Raw genomic sequence first — 16091 nt, 5'->3', positions numbered from 1 at the left:
CAGCTTGAAACTATGATGGTATCCTTCTGCATGTAAGTCAGAGTATTTTGTCTTTGTGATGGTTGCCGTGGGTGCTGAAGCTTCAAGGCAGACCTTTCCTGTTTACCTATTTGAAATAATAAAGGTAGTATGAACTACCAAAATAAGTAAAATTATTTGCTGTTTGACACAAAAAACATGTACAAACCTATCAAAGTATCTTGATTTACACTGACTGGAGAAAGTGGACTTGAAACTACTTCAGATTCTACATTCAGAGTGAGATCTAATTAACTAGTTAATGAAACCATTTCTAAATGTTTGTTGTCTGTTCATCTTTAAGTTCTACAAAAACTTTTGATCACAGGGTTAAGTTTTGTTTTTATGTTTTAATATACAAGGATTTTTGGCCAGAAGACCATGAAATGTCTTCCCTAAGGAAGATTTTTCTTTCTGGTTTTGCTTGTTGTTTATTTTTAACTTAAAACTCCATAGCTTTTATTGTTGAACATACACTCAAAAGGAATTCTAAGACAACACACATAACGGAGGTTTCTGGACAAGTGGGTATACAGTCATTCTATTTAACATAGCGTATTAGCTCAGATCCCAAAGAACTGAATAAAAGCAAAGATCATGCAAGACCTCGTCTTTTATTCTTTGAAAATCTATTCAAGCTCTTGGCTGTATTTAATTATTCTAAAGACGTACATCCCAGGGTGACCACGTCTCTTTCCATATCAATAGACGAAATTATTATCCGTCACAGGGAAGGGCACAGAGCCATCCAGTCTAGAAGCTACTCTGAAGCTAATCAATTATTTCTCAGTACTAGTCATTTAGTAGAGAAGAGCTAGGCATGAGTGACCCATCTAACTACTCCTCAAACAATAATTGATGCCCCGTGTCCCACTAGTTAGATGAACTGTCTCAAGACAGGGCTTACAAGGCACAGTACTTGACTAACAGATATCTAGCAAAGTCAGACTTCTAGTGCAGCTGGAGAGGTCTGCTGCCTTTCTGTCAGCCAAGAGACTACCAGAAGTCGTATCAAAAGAGAATTCTTTCTGTAACCCATCCATTCTGCAAAAGTTCTAAATTTATCAAAAAGAGGCAACATTTTAGTCACCCATCTCATCTGTTATGAACAAATAACTACTGCATACTTCCAAGGAGTCATGCAGGGCAGGAATCCTTAGGATTTAATTGAATTACCAATATACTTTAGATTATATCATGTCTATCTATATCTAAAGCTACATTTTTGTAAAGCCTCAAGATTGTACAATTAGCCTACAAGGGAAGTATTGCCCTTAGACCTGTACACAAGCAATACAAACGAATGCAAGGCAAGTCACAATCTGGAATAGCCAGTAGTACGTAAGTGGAAAGAAAACCTCCACAAAGCCTACAATTAATCGTGCACAACAAGAGGGAGAAAGTAGGGAGTGTTCATTCACAAACTGACCAAAAATAAGCAAACAGACACATAAAATTTATAAAAAGTGAAAATGTATCTGCAAAGCGTGATCCTTACCATAATGGCAACCTAAATACCAAATTCTGCTACCCCACTTTAATTTAAAAAAGGCTTATTAACTCATGGGTGAGATATGGCTCTAAAATACTTTGGGCAATCAGCTATCTGTCATGACCCTGATATTCCTAGGAAGAGTCCATCTTTAATGTTCCTTACATTAATTATCAGTACTTGGCTGGGGGTGGGGGGCAGGGTGGAGGCAGTATCTTGCCACCAATAAGAAACACATTGTTGTGGTGGCCACCAGAGTGGCTATACATTTAGCTGACCATGAAGGGTGATATTAATTCCAGATAAAGGAAGCCTTCCAGAATAAGGATTTAAACACACACATAAATAATACACTGTCAAAGCTTCAGTGCCTTTAAGTAAATTTCAGCCAACACAATAGGAAATTTAACATTTCCCCCTCTCCCATACTCTGATAACTCCAAAATCTCTATGCAGATCTATGAGCAGCCCAGCACCCTCTGTTCTTAGGAATAGCTATAGTGAAATGAATCAGATACTAGGGGGTTTGCTTTCTATTTATTAGCCATGTGGGGGATAAACAACTAAACTTCCCTCAGTTTTCATATCCTTAAATTGAAGGGAAAATGTCCATCACAAAGGGCTACTATGAAAATCAGAGATGACAAATGAAAAGAAGCCAAGATACAGGCAGGCACACAGAGTACATGCCAGGAAGGTTTTGTTTCTGGAGGCTTCCCTCTGCCAGCCATTGTTAGCATGAGGCCCAGAACCTTACAGAGCATGACCCAATGTTCCCAAGACAAGCTCTTCCTAAAACTCTCCCATCACGTCATCCTGGAATTGCTCCTTGAACGTCTCATCTGTGACACTGAAAACTTCCAAGGAGAACTACTCAGCTTGTAAAAAGCCAACTCTAAACCTCTCCCCACTGCTATCCATGAGTTTTGTGGTGGCACCATTCGCGCCAACTCAATCCACAGGAGGTCAGAGCTTCCCTGTCCTCTTCTGCCCTCTGGTGCCACTAGTCTCATAATCCCAGAGGCCTCGCCTACTGTAGCCTGCTCAGGTCTGTTCACCACCACTGATCTGAAGCCAATACCAAAGTTTAACTTCCACCCCTCCAACCCCACTGTTTGCCTGAGACTCTTTTCAGCTTTGGGTGAGAGCAAAAGCTACAGCTGTTTGCCCTAGACCATTGCTTTTGGTCAAGCAGCCTAGAGCCCTACTGTTATTGTTCTGAGTGTCTAAATGGACCAACCAATACCTAAATAATTTTAACTCTTCAAGTCACATATGTTCCTAGTTGCAGCTTTTCATATCCAGGATGCACAACAAACCTTTCAAAGACACTGAGTGCAAAGACAATACACATGGTTCCTCATGGTCAGGAGACTTGACTTTCACATAAAATGAGAAATATCCTCCTGTCCCACCCTAATAATCTCTTTTCTTTGATAAAGAAATCACCCTTAGGTGTTTTCAGATTCCTCCAACTCCACATACCAGATGCCCTAGAGCTCTTATGTCCCTCCCTGAAAGTAGGTCATGATATTCCAGCATTATGAGAAGGATGGAGCCAGTGTGAGGTTTGTAAGAACTCCTGGTCCCAGCTGAGATGCCCTGCCAGACCATGAGCCTACCACCATTTCTCAAAACCTAAGGAATTAAAAAATGGGGGAAAAATGTTTGTGTTTAATTGATAAAAAGGTTGAGACAATGTCACGAATAAATATATGACCTGGCCTCATTCAATTAAGTTCCCTGGAACTTACTTAATTCAAGCACCTGAACTAGAATTGAATCTCTGGTAGCTCTACTCTGACTATAGTTAACCCTGCAAAAGCCAGTAATGGTTCCATAATTATCTGCTAGTTATTATATCACTAGTATGAGTTATTTAGACAACCTAGGAAAAGGATCAATTTTTTTTTTTTTTTGTATTTTCAACATTGACAATTTAAAAACTTCATTAACACTTTAGCCTGTTGGTTTAATCTTAACTAATGATTCCTGGAAAATATTCTGTTTCTTAAGAAAATCTGAAATTTTTATCAACATAAATCAAGCTAAATAAATTTCCAGCAAAAAATTTTTACTTTAAATAAGTCAACTTAAAACATTTATGAAAAACAGACAAAAAGCAAACTGATTTAATGGTATATGGATTTCACAATTGACTAGACCGTTATCTTATTTGATACACAAATATGTTTTTGTCTATGACATATCTTAGCAAATCAGGCTTTGATTATATTCAGATTCTTTTTATCTCATTGTTAATGAAAAAGGAAAGAGGTTCAGATCTTTACTTCACATATTTAATTCTCTTTTAACTGGATCTTAACTGTATTATTTTTGAAACAGAACTTGTATACTGAAGCAAACTTCAATTGCTCGAAGTATGGCATTTCTCCAACAATACGAACAAACAAAAGGTACATATAATTTTTTTAACAAAATAAGTTAGAAGAGTTTCCTGCTTATAAAATTATATTTCTTTTATTAATAAGACAATGTACTATTCTACAGACCATAGATTATCAATAATACCATTTATTAGGTACATTGATACCTTTTGCTCAATATTTTCATTGTCACATTCATATTTTTCATTTATTTGATGATACATATGTGAAAAAAAGTGGCTGTTGACAATTAGGGAGAGTAGAAATCAGATTTTTTTTTTTTAAATTATGTCTAAATACAAGCAATAAATTCAACAAATTCCTCATCCATCAGTGGCTTAGTCAGACTAAAAGCCAATGAACCAGTGAAGGGTACATATTTTTCCCCCTTTCACCAAAATAAGTGGAACAAAATTCCTTCATGATTGCATATTTAAAAATCTAATCTTCGTATTTGCCAACATTGCTAAGCTGCTGTATCAACTGTTTAGGTTTAGCCAAATAAAACCTTTTTTGCAACTTTGGAAGAAACTTCTACACAGGAAACTATAAATTTTGACAGGCAAAATTGTGTCTTAATATGTGGTGCTTTTACACCAATTCTTACCTTTCTATCTAAAATATGTGATATTCCATAACGGCTATAGTGGTCAGGTAATCAAAAGCTTTGTTTATTTAATTATCTCTTTTCTGTGTGAGACTAGAAAGAGAAAGTAAGAGACAGCAAAATGTGGGTTTCTCAGCTGCCAAGTAGCTTCAAGTGGTGCTGTCATTATTGGTTTTTAATGGTGCAAAAATACTTGGTTGACAGTATCAAAGAAATTCCTGGGGGAAACTTCATATATTCTCGCAGATGGAAAAAAAATTGTGAATACATGTGAACAAAATAACCATTTTCTCTGTATCTAATTTCTACAACACAGAAAAATTGAGGCACTTTTATCATGTTCTTTTGTGTTCTAACATATGCCAACATTAAGAAAAGTTTTAAAAAACCAAATTCTCATTTTCAAAGCCTCTCTAGAATAATGCTGAGGAAATTAAAAGTTAAGCACTATCTTTAAAAAGATCCCCCCCACACCTCTTTATTTAACCTCTGTTTCCACATTTGGGCTTAGATCTTTCAGATAAATCAAGGTGACTCTAGAAGGTCAAAGGTCAAAAATATTAGTTATGTCCAACTCAGAAAAGGAAACAAATATAAAAATAAAACAAAGAACACTGATGTTATGATCAACTCCTATGAACTGCATTTTACCCACCTCCACTCTAAATCTGGATCAAGCCCTGCTACCTGGATCATAGTAGTTTCTTGGTACAGCTTGAGCTTATTCAGTGACTCCAGTCTAAATCACATATACACATTTCATGTAATTATCTCTCCTACTCTTCTTTAAAAGATGGATGGATACTTATTGATTGTGGTTGTTTAAAGGTTTCATAATGGGGAATGGACTTCAATAAGAGGTAAGTGGTAATTAGCGAAAAGATCTGAAATAGACTTGTGATTGGCTCAGTGAACTGCTAACCCAGTTTTTTTCCCAGTAAAACTGCCTCTCATCCCAATATCACACTTGGGTATGTGTGCAAACAACTATGTTATATGAGCTAATCATCAGATGTAACAACTTAGCAAACAACCCCTAGAAGCTAGTATAGTAGCAAAATATGATCTCCCAAAGTCATTTCCAAGTGCCTTCCTCTTCCTACCAGGAGTAGATTTGGAAAGAACTTTTGATTTCGGTCTTCGGGACCAGATCTGAAAATCATTATGTTGCCAAATCCTGTATCCTTACCTATTTTTTTTTTTTAAGATTTTATTTATTTATTTAACAGAGAGACAGAGAGAGAGAGCATGAGAGAGGAGAAGGTCAGAGGGAAAAGCAGACTCCCCGTGGAGCAGGGAGCCCAATGTGGAACTCGATCCCAGTACTCTGGGATCATGACCTGAGCTGAAGGCAGCTGCCCAACCAACTGAGACACCCAGGCACCCGTCCTTACCTATTTTATTTCTCTTTTTTATCAAATGAAGAATCATTGAAATTACACTTGCAACTGAAAAAGAATTAAATCAACTTCTTGTCAAAACTAATAAAATGTAATGAAAATGTGCTGTACTTTTATCAGCATATGTGTCTTACATCTATCAATAATCAAATTACTTCTTGAGGAAATCTTGAGAGGTTGAAATTTGAGAAGCAGTTTCAAACACCAACTCCTAAGATTTTCCCTGTTATAGAAGGCAGAGAAAACATGTTATCTAGGCTGTAGAGTCATACTGTTTTCTAATACCACAACTTTATTCATATGTCGCTATAAGAATAAAATAATAAAGTACACATTTCTTTTGCTAACAAGACAGCATACTAGTTCATAAAGCCCTGGAATATCAATAATCCTATTTATTATATATCTATTTGCCAAGCACTATACTTAATCCTTCATGTGTGTGTGTATACATATATTATAAAATCCATAATACTCAAAGTAATCTTAGAGAAGTCAAAACCATATATTCATAGGCTTACAAATTTGCTTGTACTGTCCAGTAAGGTCATTAAAAGTCATTCATGCATAAACTGGTTAAGATCTATATACAATCACCTCACCAAAAAACAAAAACAAAAAAAGAGTAATAACAAATGTTAAATAAAGTTCTAAATCTCCCTTAATAGGCTGTGATAGGAGTCTGTTGATACAGACCAACACGGTTATCAAGTATGGGGAAAATTTTCAGACTTTACTAATAATTTTCCAGCCCTACACCTACCCTTCAACTCCCACTCCCACATACACACACACTATAGATTTCACAGAAAATTCTTTCAAATTTATCTCAGTGCTGGATCTAAAGACCCAAATTAATATCTATATTTGTCAAAAGAGCCAATCATCTAATTCTTAGAATATTTTCTAGAATATTCTAGAGAATTCTCCTTGTGGGGTGCCTGGCTGGCTCAATCAGAAGAACATATGACTCTTGATCTTGGGGTTGTGAGTTGAGCCTCACGTTGGGATAGAGATTACTTAAATAAATAATTTTTTTTAAAAAAGAATATTCTTTTTATGAAAATTATTAAATAGCATACAGCTATAAGAAAATGTTTTCTGGGGTGCCTGGGTGGTTCAGTGGTAGAGTGTCTGCCTTGGGCTCAGGGTCCTGGGATTGAGTGGCCCCCCTCCCCTCACTGACATCAGGCTCCCTGCTCAGGGGTAAGCCTGCTTCTCCCTCTCCCACTCCCCCTGCTTCTGTTCCCTCTCTCTGTCTCTCTGTCAAATAAATAAATAAAATCTTAAAAGAAAAAAAGAAAGAAAGAAAGAAAAGGTTTTCAGTTCTGCATACTGATAGAAAATGCAAAGCAAAGTTTCTCTTTGGATTATGAGCTATACATGAGGCTCCACTTTTTGCAGGCTACAATACAACATATAAAACAATACTTCTGCACCTGGAGGCTATACATGACAAAGTAGGCTTTTAAAAATATGTTCCAAAACACACTTATATACTTTAATAACAAACTACTATGTAAATATGTAAATTTTGCATATATACAGTACATGAGCTTTACATATATATCAAAATATATTCCTACTATACTACTAAGCTTAAAATCATAATTTTAAACATACAGCATTGAATTACATTAAGAAATCACTTAATGAGAGGTGCTTGGGTGGCTCAGAGGGTTAATCCTCCACCTTTTGTTCAGGTCATGATCTTAGGGTCCTGGGATTGAGCCCCACATGGGGCTCTTTGCTCAGCAGGGAGTCTGCTCCCCCCCCCCCAACTCTCTGCCTGCCTCTCTGCCTACTTGTGATCTCTCTCTGTGTGTCAAATAATTTTTTAAAAAAATCTTTAAAGAAATCACTTAATAAAATGACTTCTGTACTGTTGTATAGAATGATACTACAACTGTTAAGAGAACAATTTTACAATTCAGAAAGAAAAACAATTACAAGCATAGCAAAGCTGCTCTCAAACCAAGGCACTGACCTTTATTATTCCTTTAGTAAGCTATCATCTATAAAATCTCACTCTTTAGTTTCTCCAGTCAGATACATGACTGTGTAAACTGAAACTATATGCCAGAGTCTAACTGATGCTACTACTTCATTTTAGTAAATTCAAAAGGGAAATATGAGTCATCTAACAAGATAAAAACCAAAATGAATGGACAGATAGTCATATTAATTGCATCTCACATCCCTAAATTAATATTGCTTGTTTAAAAGAAGTGTGTGTGTACATGTGTGTGTGTAGAGACACAGATAGACAATGCACTACGAAATCAAACTAATTCTTCCTTTGGAATACTGTTCCTTGCTTCAAAACAATTCCTTCTTCCTATATATTCAAGGTTCTTTTGATAGTGAGAAGTAACACTGTTTCAAAAGGAAGTCAATTACTGGGGGTTTTTTTAAGATTTTTTAAAAATTTATTTGACAGACAGAGATCACAAGTAGGCAGAGAGGCAGGCAGAGAGAGAGGAGAAAGCAGGCTCCCCTCAGAGCAGAGAGCCTGATGTGGGGCTCGATCCTAGGACCCTGGGATCATGACCTGAGCTGAAGGCAGAGGCTTTAACCCACTGAGCCATCCAGGTGCCCCTACTGTTATTTTTTTTTACCTTCCAGAAAACAATCATGTATACTAACAGAATGCATGTCTTTATACACAACCAGCCTTCAAGGTTATATGCTTGCAAAATAAAGAAATAAGCATAAGTAAACCTTTAGGCTAATACTTCCAAAAAAGAAGGAATAACATATTGTATATCTAAACATTGTTTTATACAGAAGAGCAGGACTAGATTTTTTTACCCAAACTAAAAGATAAAAGAAATATTTCTTTAGTCATATAATTCAGAACATATTTGGAGTATATCTATCTTAAAATACTGAATTACCATTAAAAATTTTTAAATACACTCAAATGTCTGCCACTTTCCAAACCTACACAATCAAAGACAAACTATACTCTAAATTCTAAATAACAACAGTATTAACTTGAAGATGAGTTTCTCAGGGACAGGATCTCTCTTATTCACCCCTATACACCTCAGTTGCATGCTCCACAAGAAATGCCCCACACATACTGCCGAAATAAACTGAACTGTCAGCTAATACTTCCAAAGATGTAAGCTAGTCTGATCTCTTTTAGTATGAATACTTAGGGAATCCTCAAATCCTATGAAACCTCTTTTCAAAAAGTTAAGGAAACAATGAAAGTAGAGGGCTCAGAAAATCAGAACCTTCTGCTGTAAGCTCAACATGATCCATGTCTACATTATAAATTGTAAGTGACTTCAAACTCTCAGTTCTCACCTAAAAGATTCATTTCCCTCCCTCTCTTTCGCTCCTATCATGGTTGGTATCTTCAGCCAATACTTAAGAGAACCTGAAATAAGGGACAAAGGATCTCCTCCCATTTCCTTAATTCAGCACTGACCCTGTCTGCCATTTCCCTTGTCACAAAGCAGAGAGATCTCTGCTGTCCTGTGATGGATATTCAGCCCTCTTAGTCTTGTTTCTGCCTCGGATGATAATGTATCTCAAGAGAGATGATAGAAGACAGATAAACGGAAATTTTTCTGTCCAGACTCACCAATAAATATTTATTTACAGTATTCTGTATATAAAAACCCCTCAAATCCATACCTCTAAATGGAACTCTTTGCCATAACCTTTAAAAACAAAAAAAACTACAAGGGAGTTTTTACTTTGGCTAATCCAAGCCATTAAACTTCTCAAACTCTTCTTTCAGAAACAGAAGAACTACAAGAGGAAATACAAAAGGAAGAGGGTCCCCTTATAAATCCGCCACCAAGGCTGATGAGTTTCCCTTTCCAGTACCTTTCCAGGTCTCTCCCCAGAGTGTTGGCTCAGGTCCCAAGTAACTCAAGACTAAACTTCAGTTTTCTTTCTACCATAACACTGTTAGCATTCTAAAACATCTTCCACACAGCAAATCCATCTTTCAGATGTCCTTGGTTTGATATCTCTATGTGGAAGATTACGAAGGCTTCTAATAATTTGAGTTCATTTTAATTTTAAGGACTTTTCACAATTGTACTTTCTCTAAATACCCTAGTCACTACCCTCAGGCCTGCTGTAGTCTGTAGGTGCTTGGAGCTCTCTCCCTTCGCACTCATATTATATTGTTCCCTCCATATAACCCCCCTCTTGGTCGCTGACACTACTAGAGTTCACTCTCCACTTAAAATCCCAATCCCCAAACCTCTTAAACCATTAATGTTTCTTTCCATCCTAAACTCCATCAAGGGTGTGTGTGTGTTTTAAAGCTGGTCGAAAATAGTCTGTCCATATTAATCTGACTCAATCTGAATATTCCCTGTGACTCTATCACTTGTTTTAAATTTAGGTAAATTAGTGCCTGGGTGGCTCAGTGGGTTAAAGCCTCCGCCTTCAGCTCAGGTCATGATCCCAGAGTCCTAGGATAGAGCCCCACATCTGGCTCTCTTCTCCTCGGGGAGCCTGCTTCCCCTTCTCTCTCTCTGCTTGCCTCTCTGCCTACTTGTGATCTCTGCCTGTCAAATAAATAAAGGAAATCTAAAAACAAACAAACAAACAAAACAAACCCTAAATTTAGGTAAATTAAAATTCTATAAAATTGCATTGGATTTTTGAGAAATTTTATTATATTGTTTTTATGCTTATCCAGTAATGCTCTTAAATCAACTGGTTTGTACACTAATGGAGACTGCTGTAGACTACACCTTCCACTAAGAAAAGGCTTTCAGTGCCTAGAGAATTCTCCTGTTCACCTGCAACAAATATTCCATAATATTGATGAGAAGGCACGTGACACGACTTGTACTAGAATTAGACAGAATTTGTCATTCACATGGAAGTTGAAAAATTGAGTCATACGCAATATAAAATGCCACTACATTAAATAACCAAAAATTCTTGACACTCATTGTTGCCTTAGTCTAGCCTCCAGAACTTTTACAAACTTCCTAGATTACTGGTTTTTTTTTTTTTCCTTCCTGGGGCTTTTTCCTAACACCCCTGTGCCTGATGCCACAATTAACAACACTTGGATTTAGCAAACTCTGTTCCAAATACTTTAAAGAAAACAGTCATGATTATTCAAGTGACCTTTATAAGGCAAGTACTAGCCAGTTCTCCAGGGTTGAAATTCAGCACCTTCAAAGACTTCTGTCCCCACTCCCTAAACCCTGCCTGTTTATACTGAGAAGACTGGCGCCAGGGCCCCCTCTCCTTCACACTCTTATCACCCCTTTCCATGCAGCATCACTCTGATGGCTACAGAAACAACCTGAAATTCAGAATTGCACTATAAACAGTGGTGGGCAGGCTGGGTCTCCTCCCTGGGTGGCCTGGCCCTGGATAATGGCCCTCTTTCCAAGCTGCCTTTGTGACTGCTGTCCAGAGTCCCACAGCCTCAAACTTAAGGGCACAATCAGCCTTGGGGTGTCCCTGGGAGTACCCCTACCTTTTATATGTCTGTGCCTCCACTTCAATGTCCCACTATCAGTATCTCGGGGTTGAAAAATTCGCTTTCACGTTCACACAAAGGTAGGACTAAAAAAGTACCAGGAGGTGAGTGGTTGTGTTCTGATCAGTTGTTTTCACAGCTGGCTGAGTCAATCATCCCCTCTTAAAAGCTTATTTGACAGGTGAGAAATTCCTCATCTCTAGATCATTGCAGCAACTCCTTAGCATCAGTGTGAGCTGGGAGAGGGGCCTGAAGAGGAAGGGAGTGGTGCTGAAATCGTGTTGAGTGTGTCCCGGGGGAGGCGGGGCGGGGGGGGGGGGGCCTCTCGTACGGGAAGGAGGAATCTGGCGCCAGGAACGTGCCGGTCCAGGGTCCAGCGGGAAGAGAGGGGGGAGCCGGGAAGTCTTAAGCCGAGGCAGAGGCGCTAGAAGAAATGGACAAGCGACATACCTGGAAATGTCCCGAGAGGGATGGAAATGGGTGAGGAGGATGCGGACTGCAGAGAAATCGGGAATGCAAGAAGATGGGGCAAGGGGAGAACCAGACAACAGGGAATGCAGTGCCTCAGATGCAGGCGTCCAACCCCGGCCGGTGCCAGACCCTTCCAGAGCGCCGGCGAGGTTGGCTCCCGGCCGAGCCCCCGGAGCCGGAAAGTTGGTACCGCGAGGGGCGACCGGACAGGCAGCGCCCCCTGTACGGAGCCTTACCTTCTGGTCGACGATGGAGCAAGCCATCTCGCGGACGTGCGCCAGGCTGTAGTCCCCGGACGAGTCCTGCAGCAGCAGCACCGGCTCGCGGCTCAGGCCGATCTGCAGATGGAACGAGATGCCCCCGGCCGGGGCCGCGACGGAAGCCAAGAACTGCGCGGGCCCCGGCCCCGACCCCGGGACCAGCGCAGCGGCAGCCGCCGCTGCCGCCGCCGCCACGGGCAGCAGCGGGCTGGGCGGCCGCAGGACCGGAGGGGCGCTCATCGCTCCTCGGGGCGCGCCAAGGGCCGCGGGGCCGGGCAGCGGAGGGCGGGGGCCGGCGGAGCGGCAACCGAAAAGTTTTGCTGCCGCGGAGCCGGGAGCTTCTTTCTCCAAGAGCCGAAGCGGAAAATAAAAACTTTCCGGAAAAGTCCCCGCGCGGGGGGAGGGCGAAAGGATGAGGATCGGAAGGGGAGAAGGGGGGAGGGAAAATGGCTGAGGCGGGAGGGCTGCGCCGCCGGGAGCGCGGGCGCCGCACGGGGGAGGCGCTGCCGCCGCCGTGGAGCAGCCGCCGCGGCGCGCTCCGAGGGACGGGGCGGCGGGTCAGCGCGGCCGGGGCGCCGGGCGCCGGACGGGGGCGGGGAAGGGGGCGCGAGGGGCGGGGAAGGGGAGCTTGGAGGCGGGCACTGCGGAGACACCACCCGGCGGGCGCCGGAGCCGCAAGGGCCGCGGCCGCGCGGCCGCAGTAGCCGCAGGGTGCCCGGTCGCCGCCCCCTCCGCCCTGGGCTCCCGGAGCCTGAGCCTCCCCGAGCCGGGGCAGGGCTGAACGGCGGGGCTTGAGGCCGTCTCCGCGGGCATGGGCCATCCCTCTCCGTCCGGACTCCAGTGTCCGCTGGCCGGGTTGCCCGGCCGCAGACGGAGGGGACAGGGCGCATCTCCTCCGACCGACTTCCTAGCGCCGCCAGTTTCCAAGTCCCCAGTCCCCGCCACCAGTTCCTAAAGCCCGAAGACAGCGCACTTCTACCCGTGAGGTGACCTGTGATGGACGGAAGAACGCCGAGCCCTGCGGTTTTCCGCGGGTCTTACCTTCGAAGCTTCAAGGGAGGACGAAAATAGAGGGTCCTCGGAAATCCAGTTACATCCCGCCTCCTTCTGGGAGCCCTTGGGTTTCTTGCCAAAGAGGGTAGGAAGCCTGTCCACGGAAATGTATTTAAACCTGTCCCTACCTTTTTGTCTCTGACACACCCTGATCCCAACTCCACCTACCCCACCGCAGCTCCCAAAGGCACCAGACATACACAAGTGGCTGAATTCGGGAGATGGTCTCTTGAAAGAACAGACATTGTCTACATAAAGACAAGAGGAAGGTCTGATGTGGCCTCTTTCCCTTTACCTTATTCTCTATCCGAAACCTTTATTTCTGGAGCCTCACAAACCCTGGTTTCTTTCCTCTCCCATCATTCTAAAGTCGGCTCTGTAAGACCGGTCGGTACTCCCAGCCTCACCCAGCGCAACCACCACCACCAGCACCACCATCAAGGTTGTGCACTATCTTCTCCAATTCCGGTAGTTGCTTTTTGTTGCTCTGGCTGTTTTGACTGGGATGGGGATATGGGTACTTTCTAATCTGTGGAGACGAATTCTAATCCTATCATCTCCCCAGGATGGGCTTCAGGTGTGTGGCTGTGCAGGTGCTTAGGGCCCTGACCTCGGAAGGGCCCTGCTGGGTGTAAAGCCCTGACACAATGCTTTGCTGCCTGTCACCATCTTGGAATGTTTAATAATTTTTCATTTTGCAGTGGGCTGGGCAAATTATGTAGCCCACTCCTCCAGTCTTTCCCTTACACTGCACAAGAGCGCATACCACGTACCCAAGCAAGCCAGTATGTATGTTGTCTCTTGTATTCAGTTGCATTTTATTCTATTTTGTTCTATGTATGTATGTATGTCTTGATCTCTGCTTGTGACCCAGGACAGGACATCAAAAGTTAGTTTCCTGTTAGACCCCTGTTCTCAGGGTTAGCAAGGGAGCCTTGAATGTCTCCAGTGACACTATGTCATTCGCTGCTCTAGAAGAGATTTAAATTTATTCTCTCTGATCTGATGGTGTGATAAGCTCTAGCTGGATGCACTGGCATTTTCCAGGCTTACTTACTCATGAAGTAGTTCTCTTCACCCATGGTAGAGTATAGTTTTCCTAATATGTCAGATTCAGGTAAAGTAGGAGATCAGTGAGTTTATTCTAGACACAATGCTGTTCTAAATTCTCTGGGAAGCTTTTTTTTTTTTTTTATAATATCAGAAAAAGTGTTTCATTTTCTTTTAAAGTTTGGATAAAGGGGCGCCTGGGTGGCTCAGTGGTTTAAATCCTCTGCCTTCGGCTCAGGTCATGATCTCAGGGTCCTGGGATCGAGGCCTGCATCGGGCTCTCTGCTTAGTGGGGAGCCTGCTCCCCCCCCACCATCTGCCTCTCTACCTACTTGTGATTTCTGTCTGTCAAATAAATAAATAAAATCTTAAAAAAAAAAAAAAGTTTGGATAAGGTAGTCCCACAATTTTCTATTGCCAGAAAAAAGGTTTGCTGGTCGGTTTACAAGGTACTTACAAAAAAAAGTTAGTTTAGCTAAAGACATTTGTGTTTAATAGATAACGCAACAAAGTACTGAGGCCTTCCCTGTGTCAGGCACGATATGGGCACCAGGTATACAGCTGTGAAGACAGACTAGGGCCCCACCATAACAAATCACATTTAAAAAAGAAAGAAAAAAAAAAAAGAGCAACTAAGATTCTTTCTGATCATCATAATTGCAATGAACAAAACTAATGCAATAAATAGTAATAAGAACGACTTGTGGGGAGGATAGTAGAGAAAGGAACACTGCTTTGAACTAGGGATAAGGGAAGGTTTCACTGAGTTTACATGTGAGCCAAAACCTAGATAACTGAAAAGGGCCAGCCTTAAGAAGATCTGGGTTAATTACACTGGAGGCATAGGGACCAGTTAGCATAAAGTGTAACAAAGGGATATACTTGAGGTTTCCAAGGCACAAGAAAAGGGAAGAATATGTAAAATGAGGTCAGATAGCTGGCAGAAGCCAGATCACAAAGGGTCTTGAAAACCATAGTAAAGAGTTTTTATTCTGCTGCACTGCCAAACCACTAGAAGGTTTTTTAAACCAGAGAGTAAGATTTAATTAGCATTTTTAAAATCACACTCTAGCTACTATGTATAAGAGAAAAGAATCAAAGCAGAGACACCAGGTAGGAGACTTGCTGTTGTCCAGCCTAGAGACATTTGTGGTTTGGATGATTACAGTTGTAGTAGATTTATTAAGAAACAGAAAGATGCAGGCTCTATTTGGGGGCAGAACTAAAGGTCTTGCTGATGAAAGAGGTTTATAGGGAGAGAGAGAAGAGGGGAGTTACGACAGACTCATGAGTTTCTTAGCAATTAGCTTATTGGTGGTGCTGTTGACTGAAACAGAAAAGATAGGGAAGAAGCAAGTTTTGAGAGAAATAAGATTTCTTCTTTGACCGTGTGGAATTTGGGATGCCACAAGATAGTCAACCTGCAAATAACATCTACAACTGAACAGTTGAGCCCAGAGTTCAAGAAAGAGAATAGGGCCCAAAATTTGGAAATCATCAGGGTGGAGAGGTTAGATGAGAAATCTAGAGAGAAAGGGCTTCGGGCATTCATCAGTTACATACAGCTTACAGGCACTTAGATGTCCTACTTAGGGAGAAAGTAAGCTATGTAAATAACTGCTTCTTATATTCTGGTTTCTCAGTAGTTTGAAAGATTCTTGTGGGATGCTGGAAATCATTGAGACGGAAACAGGGGCAGGGGAGAAAATTCTAAGGAAGCCTTGAAGAATTAAGATTACTCTCAAGAAGTTGATTAATTACTAAATGGAAAAAAATGAATAAGGAGAAAGTACTTATTTTCTTGAAAGTACTTGAGAAAGAAGAAGAAAACTCAAACCAGGGGAGGTCCCTATAAGAAGCAGAAAATTCCCGTTGAGTTG

At 41.4% G+C, this 16091-nt stretch overlaps 1 protein-coding gene across 2 annotated transcripts in view; it reads right to left on the bottom strand.

The window, feature by feature from the left end:
• Positions 1 to 12348, bottom strand: part of PRKD1 (protein kinase D1) — a 333946-nt gene extending 321598 nt beyond the window's left edge. For both annotated transcript variants that reach the window (XM_044231954.1, XM_044231955.1), the window contains exon 1: positions 12085 to 12348. In XM_044231954.1, the coding sequence (XP_044087889.1) occupies positions 12085 to 12348 (264 nt within the window). The remainder of the gene's footprint in view (positions 1 to 12084) is intronic.
• Between the last annotated feature and the right edge of the window lie 3743 nt (positions 12349 to 16091).

Source organism: Neovison vison, chromosome 13 (genome assembly GCF_020171115.1).
Source record: "Neovison vison isolate M4711 chromosome 13, ASM_NN_V1, whole genome shotgun sequence".
Lineage (NCBI taxonomy): Eukaryota > Metazoa > Chordata > Mammalia > Carnivora > Mustelidae > Neogale > Neogale vison.
The sequence above is the reverse complement of the archived record's forward strand: the minus strand, read 5'-3'. Positions and strand labels throughout refer to the sequence as shown.